A 25,652-nucleotide genomic window follows, 5' to 3' on the forward strand; every position below is an offset into this window, starting at 1 on the left:
TGGCCGCAGGGTGCCCCCGTCCAGCTCCGCCATTGGCTCCCTCCAGGCACCGCCCACTGATGAGATCGTGATACTGGTTGGCTTAGGCGCCCATCCGTCACTGGGCGGAACGAGGCGAGCCGCTGGCGTTCGTGCCCGACCCGTCGGCTCCGCGCGAGGGGCTCTGGGAAATGTAGTGCTCTCGCCGCTTCCCGTGCACGGGGCTGCTTAAAGGGACCCGGTCCCCATTTCTCGGGGGCAGCGGCTGCGGGCTCTGGGTCCTCAGCGGGACACGGCCACAATTTGCCTAGCGACATGGGGACAACGGTGCCATGGTGACTGTGGCCTGGCGACCGTGACGCGGTGAACGGGACCGAGCGTGGTGCTGGGAGACCGGAGGGGGCCCCTGACTGTGCCTCCCTGCCTCAGTTTCCCCCATCGAAATGCCCCGGTTACTTCCGTGGCACCAGACATTGCCCAGCCCCTCCGCCTCTTGGGGCCTGCGCCCATCTCAGCAGCCACGCTGCACTAACAGGCACCGTCCATCGCCGGGTCTCCCCTTGCAGCACAGACCGACAGCTTCCCTGAGTGCTGGGTCAGTGTCGCTGACTCCAATGTGTGTGGGGAAACTGAGTCACAAGGAGGGGGAAGGGCCTTGCCCTGAGGTCAGTGCTGGAGCTAGAGCCAGAGCCAGCTCTCCTGCCCCCTAGTCCTGCTGGAGCACAGGGTGTCCGTGCTGCGAGAGACTCCGCAGCATCAGCAGAGCTGTGGCTCAGGGGCTGGGGACGGGGAGGTCAAAGAGGAACCAGGCACCATCCCTGTGGTGTTTGTGTCAAGAAGGGGAATAGAAATCAACTGATGTGGCACTTTCCTCCGGTTTCTCTGAACAAAAGTGCCAGCTGTTTCTTTGAAGGCCAGCTCCTTTGAGAAGCTAAAGGACGCTCCCCTTGGATGTAGAGAGCAGCTCTGACCAGGGACTGCCAGTCTGGCTCAGCCCCAGCCTCCGCCAGGGTCAGTGAACAGGCTGTCGTAGCCTGGCTGTTGGCATTGATCAGGCTGGATGGGGAAAGGGACTGGAATGTGTTGCTTTACTGTGGCATGGTACCTTGAATGATGTCACTTAACTCCCCCTTTGTACAGAGCTCGCTCAGGGGTTGTGCAAACCACTTTGCTTATGCAGCTCGGCCAATGCCTTTCAAGCCTGACCTCCAGCACCACCTTGTTGTTCCAGTCCCGGGCTCCCCACCCACCCAGCTCTGCTGATGCCCTTCAGAATCCTGATGCAGTTACTCTGGTCCTGCAGCCTCCCGTAGTCTGCCTGCCACCTCAAGCCTGACTCACGGCATCCCTTCCTGGTCTCACCTCGGCCCAGTCCTAAGCAGAGGTGGAGAGCCAGCCAGACTGATCGCCACATGTGACTTAACCCAGGAGCCCAGCTCTTCAGCAATGATAGTCAGGGGCTGCATTAGCCCCTTGTGCATCTTCTTGCTCTTTCTGTCTGAGCCCAAAAGCTCCCTTACAGGGAGTTATCTCTCTGGTCCTTGTTGCTATAGAAACACATTCCAGTGGACCATTGATTTCTGATGGTGAATTTGAGCTTACAGTTCCCAAAGGCAATGCATTAATTACCACTTGCTTTCCACTGGGGAAGAGCAGGCATGAGGCCTGGCTCCTTCTGTTTCCTGTGGATGGGCCCACAGTAAAGTCAGAGGCTAGGGAACAGAAGGAGAGGAGCAGTGTCAGAGCGTCTGTAGACAGGTCAGAGCTGCCCAGCGAGTGATCTCCTCTTCCTGGTGTCATCGGTGATGACTCCGGTGAAATCACCAGCAAAAGAGAGAGTGACACCAGCCCGCACGAGAGGACAATCAAGCCCAGGTGCTTTAGGATAGCACACCTGGCAATGCTGGCAGAAGTTCTTTACGTCTGCCTGGAGTGCCTGACGGAGCTCCTTGTGGCAATGGGTCCAAATATAGCCATCGCAGAGCCTAGGTTTATAGAAGCCCCTCACACTAGTCTGTATGATCATTAAAGTCATGGGGGACTTTTTCTGGCTGGCAGTTAGAGCCCTGTTGGAAACTTTAAACCCGAAATCCATTTCCAGTCTTAAAAAGGGATATTCCTCCGTTGTTAACATGCACTGGGCTGTTACAATAGGGTTGCAGTGGGTTAGTCTTGTAAGGCACCACAGCAGCCACTTGCTATGGGAGGAGGAGGCGACAGCCCTGGTTAAGTGGAGCAAAGTCCTAATGCTGGGCATCACGACTCCTGGGTTCTACACCTGCCTCTGCCTTGTGACCTTTCTGTGAGTCCGTCACTGTTGCAGGGCCCAGAACAAACCCCGGGTGCAATCTCTGGCGGGAGAGAGGAGTCAGACCTGGTCCTTGTCCCCTGGAAAGGCTGCGTGAAACCCCTTGCTGGAGGTGAAGAACTGGGGCTGGATTACAGTGCCTGCCCTGGGGTCCTGACATTGTTTGTGAGCTATGCAGGCTGCCCAGCGGGGCCATTCCCACACACTATCCTGACTTTGAAAGTCTGACTCACTAGGTTTTATCTGGTTGCATCATAGACTGACATGACTCTCCTAGAATGCTACAAACCCGAGCTCACCTGGTAACTGAGCAATGACGCTCTGGGGTTTGGTGACCAGCCAACTACTAACTAGCCCCACAGAACTGTCTTCATCCAAGCATCCCCACACAGACCTGCTTTGTGCAACTCAGCCTTATTCAGCCAGTAGGCTCCCATAGCTGCACAGTGACTGGTCAGAGCAGTTAAGGGCCATGGGCCATTTAAAATACCGGGGAACTTTTGTCTCAAGGGACCAACCAGGTTGTTTCCTCTCTAATCAGTCAGGGTCAGGTTGAGTTGATCTGATGCACCTGGCAGGGCTGTTGCCCCTCTCTACGTGCTACCTGGCACCAGCACTGAAGAGGGGACTTTGCTCAAAAAGGCAGCATCAAAGCTGTTAAAGGAGAAGTGTGCTCTGTGCTGAGCTAGCTAAACTCTTTATTTATGAAAGTGCTCTGAGCAGAGCGAGCTTCCGTCGCTCAGTATTCAGTCCGAGATGGGAACTGCAGGTACTTGGGCAAATGATCCAGAAGGTTTGGCTGGAGCTGTCTGAGTGCCTTTGGGCCCTCTGCCGAGATGCTTTTATTAGTGACTTCTTGTACATCTGTCCTACCACTGACTCCAGACCTATCGCCGCCCTCTCTGCTCCCAGGGTGGAGGTACAAGGCATGTTACCTAGCCAGGGCTGTTTGTTCTCCTGGGAGAAGTCAGCATGCCTTAGCCCCATTCCAAAGTCAGTAATTACATTCCACCCCTTTACATCCCTCCTGCAGTTTATTTGGGTACAGAATTTCCTTCAACTCCCTTCCTACAGCCTGATTCGAGCCAGGCTGAGTCTTCAAATCCCCTTTAAAGGGAGTTGAGGATGGTCAGTACTGCACAAGCTTGGGCCCCTAAACTGTTCCTAGTGTTACTATGAGTTGTTAAACTGCTCAGACATCCCAGCCCAGGGGTAGCTGCATTTCAGGCCTGGTGGGAATGACCTGTGTGCTTTGTATAACAGCTTGCAAAGCAGTCTGGGATCCTCCAGGGATGGAGTACACTCCAGAAATGCAAGATATTTATAGACCTCCTCAGATGCCAGCATTACCCAGCGGCAGGGTGCCAGGTGCACAGTGCAGGTTTTCTCTGATGCCACAATAGGGAGCTCTTTCTGCATGCTTTTTGGAGGACAATTGCCTCTGCAATTGTCTGTTACAAAACCTAACACAAGGAATACAAAGTAATGCACCTCGGAAAACACAATGCCAACTACACATATCAAATGATGGGGTCTAAATTAGCTGTTACCACTCAAGAGAAATCCTGGAGTCATTGTGGAGAGTTCTCCGACAACATCCACTCAATGTGCAGTGGCCGTCAAAAAAAATCAAAATGTTGGGAATCATTAAGAAAGGGATAGAGAATAAGACAGAAAATATCATATTGCGTCTACATAAATCCATGTTACGCCCACATCTGGAATACTGCGTGCAGGTGTGGTCGCCCCATCCCAAAAAAGATATACTGGAGTTGGAAAAGGTTCAGAAAAGGGCAACAAAAATGATTAGGGGGATAGAACGGCTGCCGTATGAGGAGAGATTAATAAGAGTGGGACTTTTCAGCTTGGAAAAGGGACGACTAAGGGGGGATATGATCAAGGTCTATACAATCATGACGGGTGTGGAGAAAGTAAATAAGGGAGCGTGATTTACTCCTTCTCATAACACAAGAGGGATCGAAGGCTGCAGGATGGCGCTGGGCAAGCGGCCAAGGTGTCGGTCCCCTTCCTGTGGTTACTGACTCCTGCGTTTTATGGCGAAGTCATGAATCAATAAACAAGGGGCAAAGAGTGGAAAATTCCACCAGGTGGGAGGGTCACCGTGTGAGCTGGGGGGAGCTCAGGGGCGTGACTCCCCAGCCGCGCCCTACAGAGTATCATCATGTCCCTCTGTAGGGGCCTAGCCCCCATGTTAACTATGGGATAGCGTCTTACACCAGGGGCGGGGCGGGGCAGGGCAGAGAGGCCTAGGCATGGCAGGGCTGCCTCAAAGGACACCCCTGCCCCATAGTTCCTGATATCCCCCTTCTGTACCCCCCCCCCCAAGAATCACCCCCTGACCCATGCACCCCCTCCCCCACCACTCTGAAAATCATCCCCAACCCCGTAACACCCTCCCCCACAAATCAAATAAACCCCCCGCCCCGTAACACCCTCCCCCCAAAAATCAAATCAACCCCCCCGCCCCGTAACACCCTCCCCCCACAAATCAAATAACCCCCCCCCGCCCCGTAACACCCTCCCCCCACCCCCCAAAAATCAAATCAACCCCCCCGCCCCGTAACACCCTCCCCCCACAAATCAAATCAACCCCCCCGCCCCATAACACCCTCCCCCCACCCCCCAAAAATCAAATCAACCCCCCGGCCCCGTAACACCCTCCCCCAAAAATCAAATCACCCCCCCGCCCCGTAACACCCTCCCCCCACCCCCCAAAAATCAAATCAACCCCCCCGCCCCGTAACACCCTCCCCCAAAAATCAAATCACCCCCCCGCCCCGTAACACCCTCCCCCCACCCCCCAAAAATCAAATCAACCCCCCTGCCCCATAACACCCTCCCCCACAACTCACCCCCCGCCCCATAACACCCCCCCTAACACCCCCCAAAATCACCCAACTCCCCGCACATGGGCGCCCCCCCCCCCCGCAGCCGCGAACTCCCGACTCCTCTCGCAGGACCGGGCGCCGTGGCCTCCTTAACGCTCCCCAGCCCGGCGCCTCCTTAAGGCGCCCCGGGGGCGTGGCCGGGGCGAGGGGGCGTGGCCGCGCGGCGGCTGACGTGCGCGCCGCCGCCGGCCCAGCAGCGGGCGGTTGTGACTGGCGAGCGGGCTGCGGCGCGGGGCGAGCGGCGGAACATGGCGCCGGGCTGCGGCGGGGGCGCGGCGGCGGCGGCGTCGGGGGCGCTGCTGCGGGCGCTGCTGCTGGGGCTGGCGCTCGCGCTCCCCCTGGCGGCGGGGCCGGGCCCGCCCGGCGGCAGCAGCAGCAGCGTGATCCTGGGCATGCGGCTGGAGGGCACCAGCAAGCCGGTGGCCCCGGCGGCCGACGGGGGCGTCATCCAGGTGACCGAGGGCAGCCAGGTGCAGCTGCGGCTCTTCGGCTGGGCATCCGGCCGCACACCGGGGAGCTGGTGGCCTTCGCCGAGCTGGGTGCCTGGGCCAACGCCAGCGCCGAGGGCAACGCCAGCGCCGAGGCCGGCTGCCCCGAGCCCACCCAGGACCTGGTGGTGCAGCCCCGCATGGACGACACGCGCGACGCCTCGGGGCTGCTGCACGTGCAAGTGCAGCCCCTGCGCAAGAACGAGCGGGTCAAGATCTACGTGCTGTGCACCAAGCGCGGCCCTGGCCAGCCCTGGCTGCAGCACCCGGGCAGCGACGGCCGCCTCATGGTGGTGGAGGAGAAGAAGTCGCTGCTGCCCCTCTGGTTCCAGATCATCCTCATCCTCTGCCTCCTGGTGCTCTCCGGCATGTTCAGCGGCCTCAACCTGGGCCTCATGGCGCTGGACCCCATGGAGCTGCGCATCGTGCAGAACTGCGGCACCAACAAGGAGAAGCGCTACGCCCGCAAGATCGAGCCCATCCGCAGGAAGGGCAACTACCTGCTCTGCTCCTTGCTGCTGGGCAACGTGCTGGTGAACACCACCCTCACCATCCTACTGGACGACCTGATCGGCTCCGGCTTCGGCGCCGTCATCGCCTCCACCATCGGCATCGTCATCTTCGGCGAGATCGTGCCGCAGGCCCTCTGCTCCCGGCACGGCCTGGCCGTGGGCGCCAACACCATCGGCATCACCAAGCTCTTCATGCTGGTGACGTTCCCCCTCTCCTTCCCCATCAGCAAGCTCCTGGACTGCGTCTTGGGCCAGGAGATCGGCACCGTCTATAACCGTGAGAAGCTGGTCGAGATGCTGAAGGTGACGGAGCCCTACAACGATCTGGTCAAGGAGGAGCTCAACATGATCCAGGGAGCGCTGGAGCTCCGGACTAAGACAGTGGAGGATGTCATGACTCCGCTCCACGATTGCTTCATGATCAACAGCGACGCCATCCTGGACTTCAACACAATGTCGGAGATCATGGAGAGCGGCTACACCCGCATCCCGGTCTATGAGGAGGAGCGCTCCAACATCGTGGACATCCTCTACGTCAAGGACCTGGCCTTTGTGGACCCTGACGATTGCACCCCCCTCAAGACCATCACCAAGTTCTACAACCACCCCGTCCATTTCGTCTTCCACGACACCAAGCTGGATGCTATGCTGGAGGAGTTCAAAAAGGTAAGCCAGCCCAGGTTGGGTTGTGCTTGCTCCGCTGTGGTGTTGGGGCTGGGCTGGAGCGCTAGGTCAGTAGTTGTGTGGCTTTAGTGGGCAGATGGAGGAATGCCAAGGGGCTGTGACTAGAGGGAAAGTGAGAAAGAAACTCTAAACTGACCGTCACTGGAGTCTCTCCACCGCTGGGCTCAGTTACACCAGTGCAAATCCAGAGGCATCTCTGCTAACCTCAGTAGAGTTAGATCAGGGGAGCTGAATGACTTCTGCCAGAGGCTTCTCCTCCCAATGGGAAATGCGAGAATCCCAGGCACTCAGGGTGTTTAAAAACTAGACTAGACCAAACACTTGCAACTATGCTGCAAGGACCAGTCCTGAGCTGGGCCCCTGTGGAGGTGAACTAGATGGCACCTCGTAGGGGCACATGCTCCGGCTGCAGCTCGCAGGGGAAGGGATGGACTCCTGCCGACTGTTTGGCAACAAGGATATTTAAAACTGAGCATTGCGGGGGAGGGAGAGACTTCTATTTATATTGCGAGGAGGCAAACTCAGTTCAATGCAAAAATTTAGAAATACTTTGTCTGCAAAAAAGGCTTGTTTATTCTCTGATCAGCAGCCCCAGAGACCCACTAATGGGCACTGATGTATTCCTTAGGCCTCAGATGGAGGTTTTGGTCTAAAAAGTTTCCTTAAAGCTAATATTTACGTAAAATATTCTACATGCACACAGCCTTTATTTGGGGTTTTATTTGTATCTGGAGCTAACCACTTCCCCACGTGTTTGCAACCCAAACATTGCAGGACCTGCTAAAGCAGAGAACCTGAAAGTGAAACTGATGTAGGAGTGCCAATGAAATTGAGAAATCTGTTGTCCCAGTGGAATGAAATGCAGAAAGCAAACAAAGTGGGGGCAGGGGGAATTGTGGCTGGGGGGGGTCAGTTGAGTTTTTTTTATCATTTCGGATTTCCTTAGCTCAGGAAGAAACATCTTTACTCAAATACGGGGTTTTAAAACGGGATGTCTCTTTAATTCAGACTGTGGGTGATTTTCTCATTTTTGTTTGAGCATTCCTGGTGCCGGGTGAGCCAAGTGCACGTCAGAGACTCAGGGTTCAGCCAGGCTGGGGGCGGGGGGTGTCCAAGGCAGAAGTGTCCCCCCTCATGCTGTCCCTTAGATGGCAGTTCTGTGTAATGTGTTGGGGGCAGGGGTCCCCATGTGGTTGAGGACCTTCAATCTGCAGCTCGTGTTACTGTGTAAACCAGGAAGTCAAAGCAACAAATTGCTTGTACGCCACCCTGCCTTCCCTCCCCCACCCCACCCAGCAATGGCAGTGCTCATAGGTTCTAAATGTGGGTCACTCTCTAGCCCGGTATATATGGGGCAGGACTTGACCCCACCGGCGTGCAGTGACCGGGACAGTTACTAGCTTTGCTCTCCAGCTTAGCAGGAAGAGAAGCAAACAAGCCAGGAAGCGCTGCTCTCTTTCCAGTATAACCGCACTTGTTGGGTGCCCCAGGCCTGATTCTCCTCTTACACTGATTTGGCACCAGGGTCACTGCGCTGGCTTCGGCTTTACCCGATGGGCCCAGTGGTTACATTCGGCAGACTCAGGGCTGCAGAGATACGCTTTGGAACCGAATCAGCTGTGGCCCAAAGTCCTGGCAATGCGATGACTGGTTTGGGGCCTGTGTGCAGAGGGGAGAGGTGTCGCACTCCAGTTCCTGATTGACAGGAGTCCACCCCACCCGCCCCAGCACTTGGGGACAGTCAGAGCAGAGAGCTCAAGATCTGAGCAGGCCATGGAGAGAGAAGTCCCCTCTCGCCCAGAGGCTGTCCCTCCACTCCAGCAGCTGGGGGAGTTGCCTGCAATACTTATGTTGGGGATCAGGAGACAATGGGTCATTTCACAGAATGGCAACAGCGAGGCCCAGGGCTGGCTGTTGGGCTGGCTCCCAGCTGGGTGTGTGGGCCCAGTTCTGACCACTTTGCGTCTCCTGGGCCTTTCCTGGGAGTAGCCGGCACGGGCATCACAGTCTGTTTGGGGCTTGATCTGTGTTTGTTCTGCGCTGTGCAGCCTTTGTCCCTGCGCTGACCCCCCAGCCAGGCTGGCAGGGCTGGGGCAGGCAATACTGACACACCTGCAGCCCTGTGGGCCCTGGGCTTCAAGGGTCCCACCCCAGGCAGGGCGAAACACTGGGATGATGTTTACTGCTTCTGGTTCAGCACCACGGGGCTGTGAACTCTGCAGGGATCACCTGAGCCTGCTGGGGAACCTGGTGGGAATGCATTACACGCGTCCCCCCGCCCAGCTTAACAGGAACCCACTCTCCCTGTTACCCACCTTCCTCCCCAGCCATGGGCCCAGCTCGCTCCCATTGCAGTGAAAGGGAGTTTTCCCCTTGGCTTTGAAGGGAACAGGACTGGGACCCTTGCCAGTCCCCTTCCTCCCCAGCCCAGGCAGCAATGGGGGTGGGGAGAGACTTGTTTGCTAGAACCATCGCTGGGGCACTGCCAGTTAGCACCTGAAAATCTGGAAGCTGCCACTGTGCCAGAGCCCCAGTGCCTGCCCGTTCCACCCCTGCGATGGGCACCATGGACATGGCTGGCCGCTTTACACACGTGACTTGAGTCTGGTCTGAGGTTGGGACAGGAGCTCAGGTGACTTTAATCTGATCCCTCGTCCCCGTTGGGTGTGGTTCTGGCTCCATCGCCTGAAATCCAGATGCACCCTCCCATCTAGGCTGGCCGCAGCTTTTCTGCTCAGCTGGTCCAGGCGTGGTTCGCACTGTACATTGGACCCAGTAAACCTGGTTCCCGCCCTGCCTGGCCGTGGGTATAGGCTGGCAGGAGTTTGCGCCGTGAGAGCACTTGGGGGAATGGTCACAAGGATCTCTGGCGTCCCCGCACTCCAACAGCCCCATCTGCAAGAGCCTTTGCAGGCATGCGCCCCTGAGGCAACTGCTGTGTATGTTCTGGGGTCAACGGTCACGAGGCAGGTCACACCCCAGCCACGCTACCTCCGTGACCGCAGCCAGGGCCTCAGTCCAGCCAGCTGAAAACTGAGTCAAAGTCGGGAACCTCGCTGAGCTGCAGCTCTGGCCACAGTCTTCCCTGGTGGGGGAGGAGAGGGGTTATGAACGTCAGTGCCCCCAATCCACCCCCCCAACACACACTTAAAAAACCTAAATCAAGGAATTAGTGGCTAAGCTGCAGATTCACTCAACCCCGCCTGCTGGATGGGGCTGGGCATGGACCTAACCTCCCACTGGAGCCTCTAGCTGCTTTTTTAAATCATTTTGGGGACAAAATTGGCCCAGGGTTGAGCCTGTGTGAAGATCAAGCCCCTTTCTCCCGCACCCCCCCGAAGTCGGTCCCGCGAGGGCGGGCTGAGGCCCCTGGCGAAGTCAGGCCGGCTGGGTTCTGTGCCCAGCTCTTCTGCTGACTCGCTGGGGTCCCTGGGCAAGTTCCCACCCTCTGTATGCCCTTGTAACTGGGGCCAGCGACGCAGACCCTGCTTTCAGAGGGAGCGTGCAGGAACATCCTACGTTGAGTATGTGCTCTGAGATCCTTGGATGGGCGGAGCTAGAGAAAGGCCCTGGGTTAAAAGTCCGCGATTAAGGGTGTGTCCACACCTGCGGCTGGCCTGGGCCAGCTGACTTGGGCTTGTGGGGCGTTTGGGCCAAGGGGCTGTTCAATTGCAGTGTAGCTGTTCCATGCTAGTTCCCTGCAAGGCAGGAGGGTCCCAGAGCTTGGGTCTGAGCCTCGGTGTCTAACAGCCCCGCAGCCCAGGCCAGCCGCAGGGGTGGAATTGCAGGGCGAGGCAGTCTGGGCAGTGCCTGAGGTCCCTGCTGTATGGTGTGGGGCACACGCCCATGTAAGAGAACGTACTCACTTTGTAGGGGGCTGTGGAAGCTCTTGCAGGATTTCTCTCCCTTTACCCCTGGGGCCTTGTGGGGCAGGGGCTTCTCGCTCCAGCTGTGGCTGACGCTCTTTTGTCCCCATACCCTGCACCTTGACAGCAGCATAAAGCACTCCTGCCCCTCTGCCCCCCGGGGCTGCTCCAGGGTGCAGCCAGTCCCTGGTGGGCTGAGGGTCTCCGGAGCCTGGCGCTGCTCTCCCATGATGCAGCCTGCCACTCTGCCAATCGACTGCTGGGCTGGCTGACATTCTCTGAGCCTGGGCTTCCAGGGGAGATACAAGGCCTTTAAAAATAAATAGCCTCTTGCCTTTGGCTTTCCCCTTTCCGCAGAGAGCACGCAGCCTGCAAGCCACAGTCTGTGAACGCCGGTTCCTCCTCCCCTCTGCCCCGGCCCTGCTGTCAGGTCTGCGTTCCAGTGGTGACTCCTGCCGAAGGAACAGATCTCAGTGGGTGAAAGCTTTTCAATTCACATTAAGATCCTCTGCCAGTATTGCATCTGGCACCTTTTTATGTCACCCCACCACCGCCTGACTTCTTTGTTACCCCCGCATTCTTCTCTGGATACTGATCCATGCTCCCATTAGATCTCCTTGCCCTGCTCCGTCCCCGTATTGATTACATCTCTTGCCATCGGTCTGGGAGCATCCTCCCCATCCGCCGCTCGTCACCACAATGCTTATCTGGCTCCCATGGTGGTGGTATCTGAGTGTCTCACAATCCTCCCTACACTGATCTTTGCAGCGCCATGAGGCAGGGCAATGCTGTTCTCCTGCTTTACAGACACAGAGCAGGGGCACAGAGAGACTAAGTGACTTGCCAAAGTCACACTGGGAGTCTGTGGCAGAGCAGGGGATTGAGCCGGGTCTCCAAACTCCATCCTGGCTCCCTGATCTCTGGCCTGTCTAGCCAAAGTCTTGGTTCTTTGCACATTCAGTTCTCTCCTCTCCAGTCTCTCTTCTATTCTGTGCCATTTCCCAGTCCAGCCTGTCCTCCTCCCCTTCCCACACCGCTCTGTGTGCCTTCAGAAAAGAGATCTGGTGAATTTCACTTTGCTGCTGGCTCCTGGAGCAGAGCAGCAAAGCCAAGGATGGGTGCTGGTGTTCTTTTCCGGCTCGTCCTGGGCCACTTTCCCGCTATGCCCTGAAGAATGAGACTTCGTTTTTCTTGCACCTTCAGATGTAGCTCAGATCGCTGTGAATCAGCCTTGCAAATCAGCCGCAGCCCAGGGGCAAAAACCAGCATGCACTGGTAAATATTTGTAATAACATTGCAAATCACTCCTTACCTGTCCAGTTCCTTGTCCTGGGTCAAGCAGGAAGTGGAAACTCTCAGAGCATCTGTAAATAGTATTTACTCTTCTAACACTATTCTAAAGTTGTGCAGGAGCATTTCTTTTCTCTCATGTGGCAGTGAGTTTCTCAGACTGAATCTGCACTGGCATGGGGAAGGGCACAATAGATCACTGTTAAACTTCTTGACATCCCAGTTCACAGCTGTCCCCCTACTCTCCCCTGCGGGGGCTAACGGCACAATGGCATCTTCCATCCTGTCTCCATAGTCCCAAGCCCCCAAGGTAACTGTCTTCCTCATTCAGAGCGGGGAGCCAGCGCAGTGAGGGCAGGGGGCTTGCCCAGCTGGGGAGAGCCAAGAACGGACGAACAAGGGGCCAGATTTTCACAAGGGCTCCATTCCTTTTTAGGCACCAAAATAAATCACCAGGTTTTCAATGTTGCCTTTGAAAATCTGCCCTGACATGCTACCTTGAGAGTCCATCCAGCCGTCTGTGCCCCCCCCCCCCATCTATCTGCTAGTCTGTCATTTTATACGGCTGCCCATTGCTGTCTCACCTGTCATGTCACATCAGTGCAATAGTGAAGTTCAGTCTGGCCCCATTTGTGGCTTTGAAGTCCTTGAAAACCTGGCCCCGAAGGGAGGGGGCACTGGGGTTCCCTTTTCCACTCGGCATAACTGCCCGCAGTAGAATCTCCCTTCAGAGATATGTGTCTCTGCCCCTCCCAGGGTCCCCAAAGCATGTAACCCACATCTGTCCTGGGGGAGTCAGTGGGGTCCTAAGCACATGGCTGAGCGCTCTGCAGAATCTGGGCCTGGAGCCCGGGGCTTGTTGGGTCCGTCTCTGAACATCTGCTGCCATGTCCCTTTCTAGGTGAGGTGGCAGGAGCTCCGCCCTGTGCTGTCTCTAGGTTCTTACATGGTGCCCATCACTGTGCTCTCTGGCCACCTCCCCAAGTGAGGAGCTGGGCCCACAATAAGGGATCTGTTTCTCCCCCTCTCTTTCAGGCTGGGCAGCTCCTGCTGCTCATACTTGTGCTGATTTCTTCCAGGAGCGAGATCCCAGTCCTGGAGCAATTTCCAGGGAAGCTCCCTCCTGACTCACTGACGCGTAGTGGTTGGAGGGAGCTGTGATCACACAGAGACGGGCGTCCGTGGCCTATCTGGGCTGGTCCAAGAAGTGTTTTAAAGACAGTGATGTCATTGCAGTTTGCCCCATGGTATCTTATTAACGAATGCACGGGCTGTCGATCTGGGCCTACTATGCTCCTATTTAACAGCACTAGTGTGCGTGATTGGGGGCCATAGGTCAAAGGGTTTACTGTGTCTGGGGTGGTCCCGTTACTCCCGAGTGGGGAAGCTGGGCCAGCCCCAGGAGTGTTCTGTTTGTGCCACCACGAACTTTACAGGCCAAAATCTCTGGTGTAGTATTCTTCCGTACTCCATTGGTCGTGCTCTCCATCGCCTTCACGTGTAAAGCCGGGCTCCCTGAATAGCAGGAGCTCAACTGACCAGCCTCCGTGGGAGGGAGAAATTAGAGCTGGTACGATTCTGAAACCTGTACAATTAACTTTCCCTGCATCATGATATTGTGATTTGTATGGCCTAGCAGGCTGCCAGCACTAAAGCTAAACCCCACGTACTACTGATAAGGAGAGTTCTTAGCTTTATCATAGAATCACAGAAGATTAGGATTGGAAGGGACCTCAGGAGGTGTTTAGTCCAACTCCCTGCTCAAAGCCGGGCCAACCCCAGCTAAATCATCCCAGCCAGGGCTTTGTCAAGCCTGACCTTAAAAACCTCTAAGGATTGAAATTCCACCACCTCCCTAGGTAACCCATTCCAGTGCTTCACCACCCTCCTAGTGAAATAGTTTTTCCTAATATCCATCCTAGACCTCCCCCACTGCAACTTGAGACCATTACTCCTTGTTCTGTCATTTGCCACCACTGATAACAGCCGAGCTCCATCCTCTTTGGAACCCCCCTTCGGGTAGCTGAAGGCTGTTATCAAATCTCCCCTCACTCTTCTCTTCTGCAGACTAAATAACCCCAGTTCCCTCAGCCTCTCCTTGTAAGTCATGGGTCCCAGCCCCCTAATCATTTTCTGTGCCCTCCGCTGGATTCTCCAATTTGTCCACATCCTTTCTGTAGCAGGGGGCCCAAAACTGAACACAGTACTCCAGGTGTGGCCTTGCCAGTGCCGAATAGAGGGGACTAATCACTTCCCTCAATCTGCTGGCAAAGCTCCTACTAATACAGCCCAATATGCCGTTAGCCTTCTTGGCAACAAGGGCACACCGCTGAATCATCTCCATCTTCTCATCCACTGTAATCCCCAGGTCCTTTACCAAACACCCATCTGTGAGCTTTCGGGGTCAGAAGATATTGGATCTGTCCCCGATCTGGGACGCAGTATTCCCCGCTCAGCGTCCTTTTGGGTGGGCACGTTCTGACACACAGACATTTGAGTGAGCTCAGGCAGAAGTGTGGGCTGGATGCCGGAGGGATGGCGGGGGCTCTGGCTATGCAGACTGGATGGCCAGAAGGGATCACTGTGATAATCTCATCTGACCCTTGCTGGCCTGCCGGCTCTGTGAAATCCTGCCTTCAGGGCAGCTGGAGAAGGGGCCATTCTGAGCAGTACTTGGTCTGTGAGTTGCTGGTGGGTGATGGCCGGAGCTATCGGTTGGGTAGGGTCTGGTGCTGTGGAAGGCCGACGATCTGCAGAGAACTGGCCAACCACGTAGTGACAGTAGTAACCACAGGCCTGACTCCTCTCCTCAGGCCTGATGTAAAGCCCATTGGGTCCCTGGGAGTCTTTCCACTGGCCTCAGGGAGCTTTGGATCGGGCCCCCCTTTCCAGCTGCTGAGTTGCATGGAGACACAGCCACATGCTGGTGGCTTCCTGAGTGATGCTTCCACATGAGCAGTTGCAGCTGCTGCCCCGGGGCTGTTGTGCGAGGAGGGAAGGTGGCTCCCGGGGCTGTTGTGCGAGGAGGGGAGATGGGAGGCGCCCACCTGACGATCTGTCTCAGAATGTGCCGCACGTGGTGAGAAGGAAAGAGGAGGGCCTGGCCAAGTGGGCAGAGTGCAGGTGAGACAGGCCAAAGCGCGCAGCAACCAGAGGGTTACTCCTTCTCATAACACAAGAACTAGGGGTCACAGGATGAAATGAATAGTCAGCAGGTTTAAAACAACGCTCAGTCAATCTGTGGAACTCCCTGCCAGCAGATGTTGTGAAGGCCAAGAAAATAACAGGGTTCAAAAAAGAACTAGATAAATTCATGGAGGACAGGTCCATTGGTGGCTATTAGCCGGGATGGGCAAGGATGGGGTCCCTAGCCTCTGTTTGCCAGAAGCTGGGAATGGGCGACAGGGGATGGATCACTTGATGATTCCCTGTTCTGTTCATTCCCTCTGGGGCACCTGGCATTGGCCACTGTCAGCAGACAGGATCCTGGGCTAGATGGACCTTTGGTCTGACCCAGTAGGGCCGTTCTTATGTTCTTATGAAGTCCCAGCGTGAGTCGGTGGTGGAGCTGGGGATGGGGTGCAGGGGTCCTGACCAGCAGCCTCCTGCTCTAACCACTAGGCAACACCATGGCGGCATCAGAGCTGCAGGAATTCTATAGGGAGCTTCGCATCCCGGGGGCGGGGGGGGGCAGCGCCCAGCTGGAGGGAGCTGTCCTAGCCTCTGCAGTCACTGGGCTAGTGCCAATGGACACCAGCTGAGGTTCAGCCCCGGTTCTTGGGCACTCGGTGGGGCCTGAGGGCAGCCGTGGGTCCTCTCTGCTGTGCGTGCCCAGGTGCCGGTATAGGACTTGGATCCATCCATCGCTGTAACTCCTCCCTTCCCCTTCATCCTGGTGCTGATTGGCGGCACCCGGGAGCCTGTGGCCGAGGGGGGGCCTGGCGGTAAAGGCAGCCTGAACCCCAAATCCCCGGTTTGTCGTGTGTGTTAAATCCCGGGGGTCCCCTTGTCGCTCATGTCAGTCAAGCATCCAGTCCACTTGCACAAACACCCTGGGTGCCGCCCTCCTACCCCGTTCAGTTCAGGGTCTCCCTGCAATTCTGCCCAATTCCTCACATGCCAGGTGCCCTCCCCCCCCCCAAACCTGGGCCCCTCATGCCTCCTCACCACCCCTCTGCTCCCAATCTGGGAGTTAAGTCCCAGGGTGCGGGCCTGTGAAACCCGGTGTGGGATGGGCAGAGGAGTTCGGCTGCTGTGCTGGGAGGTGTCAGCGGCTGGGGTCAGCCTTTGTTTTACCTTTGACAATTGCAGCGTTGCTCAGGCCTGGAGCTGTGCTAATGAGCTGACAGGGGCTCCGGGTGTGCCCCAGCACCCCCTTTTGACTTGCTGATTTCCCCCTAGGACATGCCCTGAAATTGTGGCATCCAGCAGTCGTGTTACAGATCCTGGTGTTGCTTCCGGGGCCCACGGCTTTTCCCCCCCTGACCCCATGCACAGAGCCTGGGGCCCTGCTTCAGCAGCAGGAGCAGTGACCCCAGCAGGCTGCAGCTGTGCTCCCAGCCAGGGAGGAGCCGTGCGGGCTGTCGCATTTGACACCCCGCTCCGCTGTTGTTGGGGGCACCTGGTTTCTCTCTGGGGTGAGGCACCCAGTGCTAATGTGAGCACCTCTTGCGCCACTCCTGGAGTCCGTCGGGATCAGGCACCACATGGACTCCCAGCCCCCTCCCCAGTTGCAGCTGTGCTGAACTGTGCCCATAGGCAACATCCCGCAGTGGCCAGGCAGGTGATGGGTGTTTTCCAGCTCTCCCAAGAATCACGTACTGGTCCTGCAGGGTGTTGGACCGGCTGGGGCAGCCCTACGGGTGGTGTGCGGGTGAATGAAGCCGTGGTTTGGCCTGAGGTGGAGTATGATGGAGAGAGGCTAATGGGGGGGGGGATGGGGCACAGAGAAGCGGTTGGGGGTGACAGCAGGCAATGGGGCAGATGTGCCCAGAGGCAAGAAAGTCAGCGTCTGAACTATTGAGAGGTGGGTCCCTGTCAGTGCCTGGATACATGTGTGCGAGCTGCTGCAGTTGAGTCAGGGGGATGGGGGAGGCCAGCGTATGGACCACGGCAGGTCTGTCTTGGTATGGCTGCGTGGCTAGAGCCCTGGACTGAACTCCGGGACCTGGGTTGTGTTCCTGGCTCTGCCACTGGCCAGCTGTAAGACTCCTCGTGCCTCGGTTTCCCATCTGGGCAGAGGGAGAGTGGATGCTGATGCGCGTTGGATCTCAGCCTGGCCGGTGCTGGCGAAAAGCTGGGGTTGTCCCTGGGAATTCAGCGCTCTCTGAATGAGCAGGCCTTGTTGGGCCCACAGCACCGAGGCTACGGGTCGGGAAGATCCATCTCTTTCCCCCCTCTCTGTCCTGGCTCCATGCTGAGCTGATCCCCGTGTGTCACTCGTTGCCAGCATGGGAGCAGGGTGTGGAGGCAGTGGCTGGTCAGGCAGACGGGGAGCCTCGCCTCCTGGGGGGCAGCCCAAGGGGCGAACTGAGCGGTTCGGCTGGGGAAGCGGGAGGAGCTAATACCGGCGGAGAAGGGCGTGCAGAGCCAGGCAGGTGAGAGGGGGCGTTGCCTGATCTGTGCAAACACCCTGCCAAGGCCATCTGCCCGCCGCAGGGGGACGCACCTTCCTGCCTGCCGCAGGGTGGTTCCTTTTTTATTGTTTTTCTCTGCTCGGCAGCAGCCTTTCCAGTATGGCAAGCTCAGCTGGTGTGGCTGGCAGGGCGAGCTAGCAGGTTCCCCGCTTCCTCGTGGGGAGGGGGCCGAGGGAGGGGCACCAGGGCTGGGGGAAGGTCAGGAAGCGACTAGGGGAGCTTGGGAAGAGAGCCAGACGGAGACCTCGCTGAGTGACCTTGCAGGAGACCTTTCCTTGCTGTGCCTCTGTGTCCATGTGACGTGGAAGGATAGGCCCCCACTGCCTCCTGCTAATGTCTGTAAGGTGTGACCCTCGCTGGCCGAGGCCTTCCCTTCGTCCTCCGTCTCGTTCACCGGTTCCTTGGACTCCTTGCTCCAGAGCGTGACCGGTGTCTATGGAGAACGTTGCCACTTGCTCCGGCGCTAAGGCGGCAACGGTTTCCTGTTTTAAAGCTAAATTTTTGAACCTCTCCAAGTCCACGAACATCATGAGTGCGCCATGTCCGGGCCAGGGGAGTGCGGGTGCTGCAAAGTGAGGTCACTTGGCAAAGGGGCTGCTGAGATCCAGCCCCCCAACCCTTCCTCCAATGCCCCGTTTCCCAGACCTGAGAAAGACTCTGTGTAGCTCGAGCGCTCGTCTCTCTCCGCAGAAGTTGCTCCAATGAAAGATCTCCCCTCCCCGCCCTTGTCTCTAATAGCCTGGGATCGACATGGCCACACCAATGCGGTTTCTAAAATGTCAGCTTTCTGGCTGTCCGTTTTTGCACAAAGACAGAGAAAGGTCTATAGGCAAAACTCCCATAAAACTCACCCCACGGGGCTGGTGCTGCGGAGATCCGGTGCCTGGTACCAAGAACAAGCTACAAAGGCTCGTCATTACCAAGTCATTCACCTTTCGTTTGTGGTACGCTGGACCGTGCATGGGATGCCAGCATGGTGCAGAGAGAGTCCTGTTCCCAACAGAGCGGTAGTCTAGGGGAACATGCACTTGGCTGGAGACCGAGAGTCCATGTGTGTTCTGCTAACTGCTGTTCACGTTTTGTGCACTTCACAACCCTGATTGTTAGCCCCATTTCTAACGTAGAGACGTACAACTGTCACCCACGTGAGGCTGCACATCGTCACACTAGCCAGATCTGGAAAGAGCACCCAGATCTGACAGGCCGCGTCTAGTTAACTCAACCTCGCTGCCTTTCAGAATGAATGTGCCAGATCTAGAACACAAGATTGGCCAGACTGGGTCAGACCAAAGGTCCACCCAGCCCAGTATCCTGTCTACAGATAGTGGCCAATGCCAGGTGCCCCAGAGGGAATGAACAGAACAGGGAATCATCAAGTGACCCATCCCCTGTCGCCCATTCTCAGTTTCTGGCAGCCCAAGGCTAGGGACACTCAGAGCATGGGTTTGCAACCCTGACCATCTTGGGTAATAGCCATTGATGGACCGATCCTCCATGAACTTATCTAATGCTTTTTTGAACCCTGGTATAGTTTTGGCCTTCACAACATCCTCTGGCAAAGAGTTCCACAGGTTGACTGTGCCTTGTGTGGAGAAATACTTCCTTTTTGTTTGTTTTAAACCTGCTGCCTCTTAATTTAACCAGTACTGGGTTTACCATGGCGCCAGTGGCACTGGGCCCGGAATCAGAAGGGGCCCTGGCCAGCCTGATTCCCCCCCGGCTGGCTGAGCTGGTCAGGAAAGCTGTCCCCACCCCTGCTCCACCCCCACCCCATCTCTTCCCCAAAGCCCTCGCCCCTCCTCCGCCCCAGCCCTGCCCCCATTCACCCCTTCCCCTGAGCTATGTCTCAGCTGGGGGACTGCAGCAGGGGTCGGCATGCCCTTCATTCACACGGGTGGCGGGAAGTGGAGCAACGCGGCCCCCAGCCCGCTCCGCCGGCTCCCAGCCGCGCCGCTGGTGAGTGCGGTGGGGCGGTTTCCCCCCCCTGCCCTGAAGTCCCAAGGCTGGGAGCCAGGGGAGCAGAGCGGAGCGGGTTGGGGCCAGGTCACTGCACTTCACGCCGCCCCGTGAGTGTGGGGTCAGGCCCGCCTTGCAATCTCCGGGCGGCAGGAAGTGGAGTGACCCAGCCCCAACCCTCTCCGCTCTGCCCAGCTTGCCGCTGTGGGGGCAGTTTTCCCCCTGCCCCCCCAAGCCTGGGGAGGAGATGGAGTGGTGGGGAAGGGGCATTGGATGGGGAAGAGAAGGGGATAGGGGAATCGGGGGCTCAGCATGTGGATCCCCTTGGCAGCAGCTGGGGTTCCCCTGTTAAGCAGGCCCATCAAACCCTCACCCTGAAAAGCCCCACCTCCCCTGCATCTGTACCACCCCAATGAGCCCCCCCAGACACCCTCCCCACTGAGCCCCAACCACCTACACCTGGACCCCCCACCCAGATGAACCCCATCTCCCCTGCACCCACACCCCCCCTCACCTCTGCTGAGCTCCAACCACTTTCACTTGGTCCCCCCTGCAGACTCCTATGGCTCCTGCACCTGGAACCTCTCTGTGCATCCCGATCCCCCACTGAGCTGCTGCACCCAGACTGCCGCACACAGAACCCTCTTACCCCCATCTGGATCCCCCACACTAAGTCCCTCTGCACTTGGATCCTGCTGCCAGGCTGAGCCTCCCTGCCACATCTGGTGGGCCTGGCGCAAAAGGGGCAGGGCCCCAGGGTGTTTCTGTGGCAGGCAATCGCCCTTGTGCTGTGTCAGGGTCAGGTTCAGCCTCAATGCCAAGCCCCTGACCCAGGGGGGCGGGGAGGCTGCAGGGTGATCTCCACCTCAATGTCCTGTGCACCCCACTGCCATGGTGGAAACTTCCATATTTATTATTGAAAAAAAAAATGCAGAATTTTAAAATATTATGCACAGAATTTGATGCAGATTTCCCTCGGAATATGGGGCGCTGTACAGCTGTGATGGTTGGGACTGTGAAGGGGTGCTGGACAGTAGGGATCTGTGGGGTGGGGGAGCTGGGAAGGTTGTGGTGGGAGGTCAGCAGGAGGGGTCTCAGGATATAGCAGGTCCGGGGCATTGAGCATAGGGATCTGTGGGGGAGATCTCTGGGTGAGCAGTGCTGGGCAGGGGGGCAGTGTTGGAAGGGGCACGCTGGCAGCACAGGGCTGGGCGAGCCAGTGTGTGTCTAGCAGTGTGTAAAGGTTCTGGGTTTGTAAACAGTGCCCTTGTGCTGGGCTGAGTGGGGCCACTTCTGCTGCGCTGCGCCTCATTGCCCCCAACTGGCCCCTCGCTCTGTGGCCCGCCCCCATCACATGCCCTATTTCCCAAATGGTGGGCCCACAAATAGGTTTGGTGCTGGGCCCACAAAAAGTTAATCCAGCCCTGAATTAACTAGGTGATCCCTGGTTCTTGTGTTAAGGACTAAATAACACTTCCTTATTTACTTTCTCCACACCCATCATGATTTTATAGACCTCTATTATATCCCCACTTAGCTATCTCTTCTAAAAGGTCTTTTTCATTTCTCCTCATACAGAAGCTGTTTCATACCCTTAATCATTTTTGTTGCTCTTTGTACCTTTTCTAGTTCCAATAACGTCTTTTTTGAGACGGGTAATGAGAACTGCACAGTGTACTCCAGCTGTGCAGGCGTACCATGGATTTATATAGAGGCAATATGATATTTTCTGTCCTCGTTAGCTATCCTTTTCCTAATGGTTCCTACTTGTTCACTTTTTTGACAGCCGCTTCACATTGCGTGGATGTTTTCAGAGTACTCTCCACAATGACTCCAAGATCTCTTCTTGAGCATAACAGCTAATTTAGACCCATCATGTTGTTTGTATAGTTGGGATGATGTTTTCCAATGTGTGTTACTTTGCATTTATCAACATTGAATTTCATCTGCCATTTTGGTTGCCCGTCACCCAGTTTTGAGAGATCCTTGGGTAGCTCTTCACAGTCTGCCTGGGATTTAACTGTCTTGAGTATTTTGTATCATCTGCAAATTTTGCCACCACACTGTTTACCCCTTTTCCCAGATCATTTTTGAGTGTGTTGAATAGGACTGGTCCCAGTACAGACCCCTGGGGGACACCACTATTTACCTCTCTCCATCCTGAAAACTGACCATTTAATCCTACTCTTTGGACAGGTTTCCTCTCTGTTCTTTGGATCTGGGTTCCTTAGAAGTGCAGACTGGAGAATCACTGTAAGTGTAGGGTGAAGGTTTGTTGTAGCCGTGTTGATCCCAGGATATTCGAGAAACAAGGTGGGTGAGAATCATATTTCTTATTGGACTAGCTTCTGTTGGTGAGAGACACAAGCTTTCAAGCTACTGGAGCTCTTCCTCAGGTCCGAAGCTCGCCGTGACAAAGAGAGGTTAGCAAACGTACATCTTCTTCAGATCTGAGGAACAGCTCTGTGTAGCTCAAAAGCTCGTCTCTTATCAACAGAAGTCGGTCCGATAAAAGATATTTCCTCAGCCACCGTGTCCTCTCGTTATAAGTATGTGAGTTTTATGAGCCAAAATAGCTTTTAAAGCACATAAAAAATTACAGAAAACAAAATATAGCTGGTTAATGGGTTACAATGTCACAAAATGTGCTCAGCACACAGAGTCACAATTATCCAGAGAGACTAAATCGGTTCATGTTAATTCAAGGTCTTATCACATCCTGCTAAAGACAAACACCTTAGTTCTGTGTTAGGCTTGGCTGGGTGGGGTTGGTTTCAAGGTGGAACTGTGGATCCTTAATCATAGACCCTTGGTGATCACCAATCCCGTTTATTGGCCATTGAAATTCGAGGACTGCTTGTGTCACTTCAACAAAGCAAGTCTAAAGTCAAATTGAGAAATGGTAGCTGTGACATTCTATACCTTGGGGGAGTGTCCTAGAACCCCTATATTCCTCATTTTCCTATAATGTGACCTTACATATAAAGCAGGCCTTGTAAAGGTATCAGGGGAAAGGTTATGATCTGCTGAAAGTCATTTCTCTGTTCATACATGTGTATCAGTAACGCATATGAAGTTGTGAGAATTGTTTGTATGGCGGTCCTAAAACATGCTGTTAAGTTGGGGAAAGCAGCGAGATTCTTAGCTCCCCAGAGGCAACAGCAAGGAAAGTAACCCACACCCAGGTGGGGTTGAAACAACCATCAACAGTCATTGTCCAGCAAGGGAGCGACAATGCAATGACTCGCCTGCATGAGGCCCCACCAGGGGAATTGCTCAACCTTGCTTGGAGAGACTTGGCAATGCCCCCCCAGACATGCCTGGACTTGTGCTCCCCAAGTACATGGATTGAGTGTATAAAACAGACACAGTGGACACATACTGGGCCTTCTCCTGGCCCCACCTACGCTGCAAGCAACCAAGACACTGAGAAGAAAACAAGACTCCAACAGAGGAGACTGGTCCAGCTTTAAGAAACAAACCTGTATATTGAGGACTGCGATATCCAATGGGGTGAGAAAAACTGCTTCATCTACTTGCTGCCCAGTCTAATAGGGTTGAGAGTTTAGACTGCATGCTTATTTTTACTTCTTTTGGTAACTAACTCTGACTTTTTGCCTATCACTTAAAATCTACCTTTTCTAATCAATACATTTGTTTAATTGTTTATCTTTACCAGTGAGTTTGTATAAAGTGTGGGGCAAATCTGCTCAGGTTTGACAAAGGCTGGCGTCTGTCCACTTTCCATTGATGAAGTGGGGAACCAATTAATAAATGTGCACTGCTCATCTTGAGCAGTGCACAATGGTATATTACTGGGGTACAGTGCTGGGAGCTGGGGGATTTGGCTGGTGCCTTTCTCTGTGTGATTCGTGAATGGCTCTGGGAGCATTCCTGCAATCTAACTGGGTGTGGGGTTCCACATGCAGTTATGCTGAGTGATCACAGCGCCTGGAGGGGTTTGCTGCTGGTCACTTGCCAGGCATTGTGAGAGAGAACCCAGGCTGGAGAGAGTTCAGCGGGCACAGCAGTCCCACAGTCCCAGGCTGCACCCGGGGGTATCCCGTCACAGCGGCGCAGCGAGCAGCGTGAAATACACAGCTTGTTGTATTGAGCAAGATTTACACTTCATACACTGGTGTAAAGATTTTAAGTGAGGCTTTAATTGTGGTGGCTAAGGACAGTCAGGAGGAGGCTTGTTATTTTCTGTTTGCTTATTTCGGGTAAGTGAAGTAGGGATAGAAAAGCAGGAAAATGAGTGAAAGCAGTGAAGCCATTGCGAAGTTGGAGCTTTTTAGGCTGCAGGTTGCAGAAAAGGAGAGGGAGCACCAGAGAATATTGCAATAGAAAACTGGAGATAAAGGAGAAGCGGGAAGAGAGAGAGCAAAAACACTGGACTTGCTAGAGAAGCAGAACCAGAACCACCAGCCCCAGCGATTCCCATCATGCCAAAAATCCACAGTTGGGACCATTTATGTCCTGCATACAATGAGGCAGATGATATTGCTGAATATCCGACCACCTTTAAAAGGCTGTGTGCAGTGCATGAGATCCCTGATGCCAAGAGTTCCTACCTGGATTGCAAAATTAACTGGTAAAGCTCTGAATATATTCAATGAAATGCCCATTGAGGATGCTTTAGATATTGTAAATTTTAAAAACACTGTTTTGCAAAGGTTTCAGATTATCCCTGAAACGTATAGAGTTAAATTTATTGGTATTGGTATGAGTAATGGGGAATATGTGAACAAAATGAAAGATTTGATGGGAAAGTGGGTGAGGAGCAAAGGTGTTACAAGGTTTGAGGGAATGTTGGATCTTGTCGTTCAAGAGCATTTCCTAGTTATATGTAAGGCGGATGTGACCCAGTGTCTATGGGACAAAGCTGTAAAGTCTGTGGATGAGATTGTGTCTCTTGCTGATGCCTTCACAGACTCATAGAACATCAGGGTTGGAAGGGACCTCAGGAGGTTATCGAACACACCCAGGCATCTATTGAAAACAAACCACTGAAAGAGGTGTTTGAAGCTGGTGGGAAGAGGAGATTCCTAGGAAGAGGGAGGGTGGTTGGGAGATTGGCATTCACCTCCCCAAAACCATTCCTCTACCCCTCATCCCAAACCTCCTGTAAAAGCAGACGAGCCCAGAAGGTGCTATTGGTGTAATTCCACTGATCTCCTGAGGAATAAACGCCCTGTGCTGGGAGGAAGCAGGCAACCAATAGCTCCTGTTAGTTCTGCTGCCCTCAAACAGAACCCCCCAGGCAACTGAAACCGATCATGTTGGTTTTGTGAGGTTAGCCTCCCCAGAACCAGATATGGAGCATGTAATAGCTGCCCAAATTAATAGCAGGGAACGCTTGGGGCAGAGGGATACAGGGGCCCAGATCTCTCTGGTTAAGCAGGATGTGGTCCCAAAGGCCAATATGTTGCCTGGCCAAATGGCAGAGATTGTGGAGGTGGGCGAAAGCAGATTCCTTGTACCACTCGCTGAAATCCATGTGGCGTGGGAAGGTTTGGAAAGGGTTTTGACTGTGGGCTAATAGAACACCTCCTAATCAACCTGCTCCTGGGGAATGATTTTTTCCATGTAGCTGAGGTTAAAGTATTTGCCTGCAGCAGGAGGGAGTGTCCCTTCCATCAGCACTTCTTTGGTGCAGACGTGGCCACAGAGACGTTAGAATAAGGGCTTTATAGCAAGTCTCCTCGCGCTCGTGGACGGCTCTGTCCTTTCTGGGTAGTGTCATTCAGCAGCCTGCTATGGTCATTGACGCATCCCTCGGCGCGAACAACTCATCCACCCTCCATCCATACAGACCAGCTCCGCACCCCGCTGGGCCAGGCCGTGAGCAGCCCTAGGGGTCCGTGAGAAGCCGAGGAAGGTCACTTTTCTCCAGTAATAAACGAGGCCTCAGACCAGAGGTTCTTAAACTGTGGGTCGGGACCTCAAAGTGGGTCGCAATCCCATTTGAAAGGGGACGCCAGGGCTGGCGTTAGAATTGCTGGGGGAAGCTGAAGCCGGAGG

At 55.2% G+C, this 25,652-nt stretch overlaps 1 protein-coding gene across 1 annotated transcript in view; it reads left to right on the plus strand.

Moving 5' to 3' along the window:
* Nucleotides 1–5,481: 5,481 nt before the first annotated feature.
* Nucleotides 5,482–25,652, plus strand: part of CNNM4 (cyclin and CBS domain divalent metal cation transport mediator 4) — a 49,684-nt gene continuing 29,513 nt past the window's right edge. The window contains 2 exon segments of the mRNA XM_043503169.1: nucleotides 5,482–5,700; nucleotides 5,703–6,859. Coding sequence (XP_043359104.1) covers nucleotides 5,589–5,700; nucleotides 5,703–6,859 — 1,269 coding nt within the window. The 5' untranslated portion in view covers nucleotides 5,482–5,588.

This window comes from Dermochelys coriacea, chromosome 26 (genome assembly GCF_009764565.3).
Source record: "Dermochelys coriacea isolate rDerCor1 chromosome 26, rDerCor1.pri.v4, whole genome shotgun sequence".
NCBI lineage: Eukaryota > Metazoa > Chordata > Testudines > Dermochelyidae > Dermochelys > Dermochelys coriacea.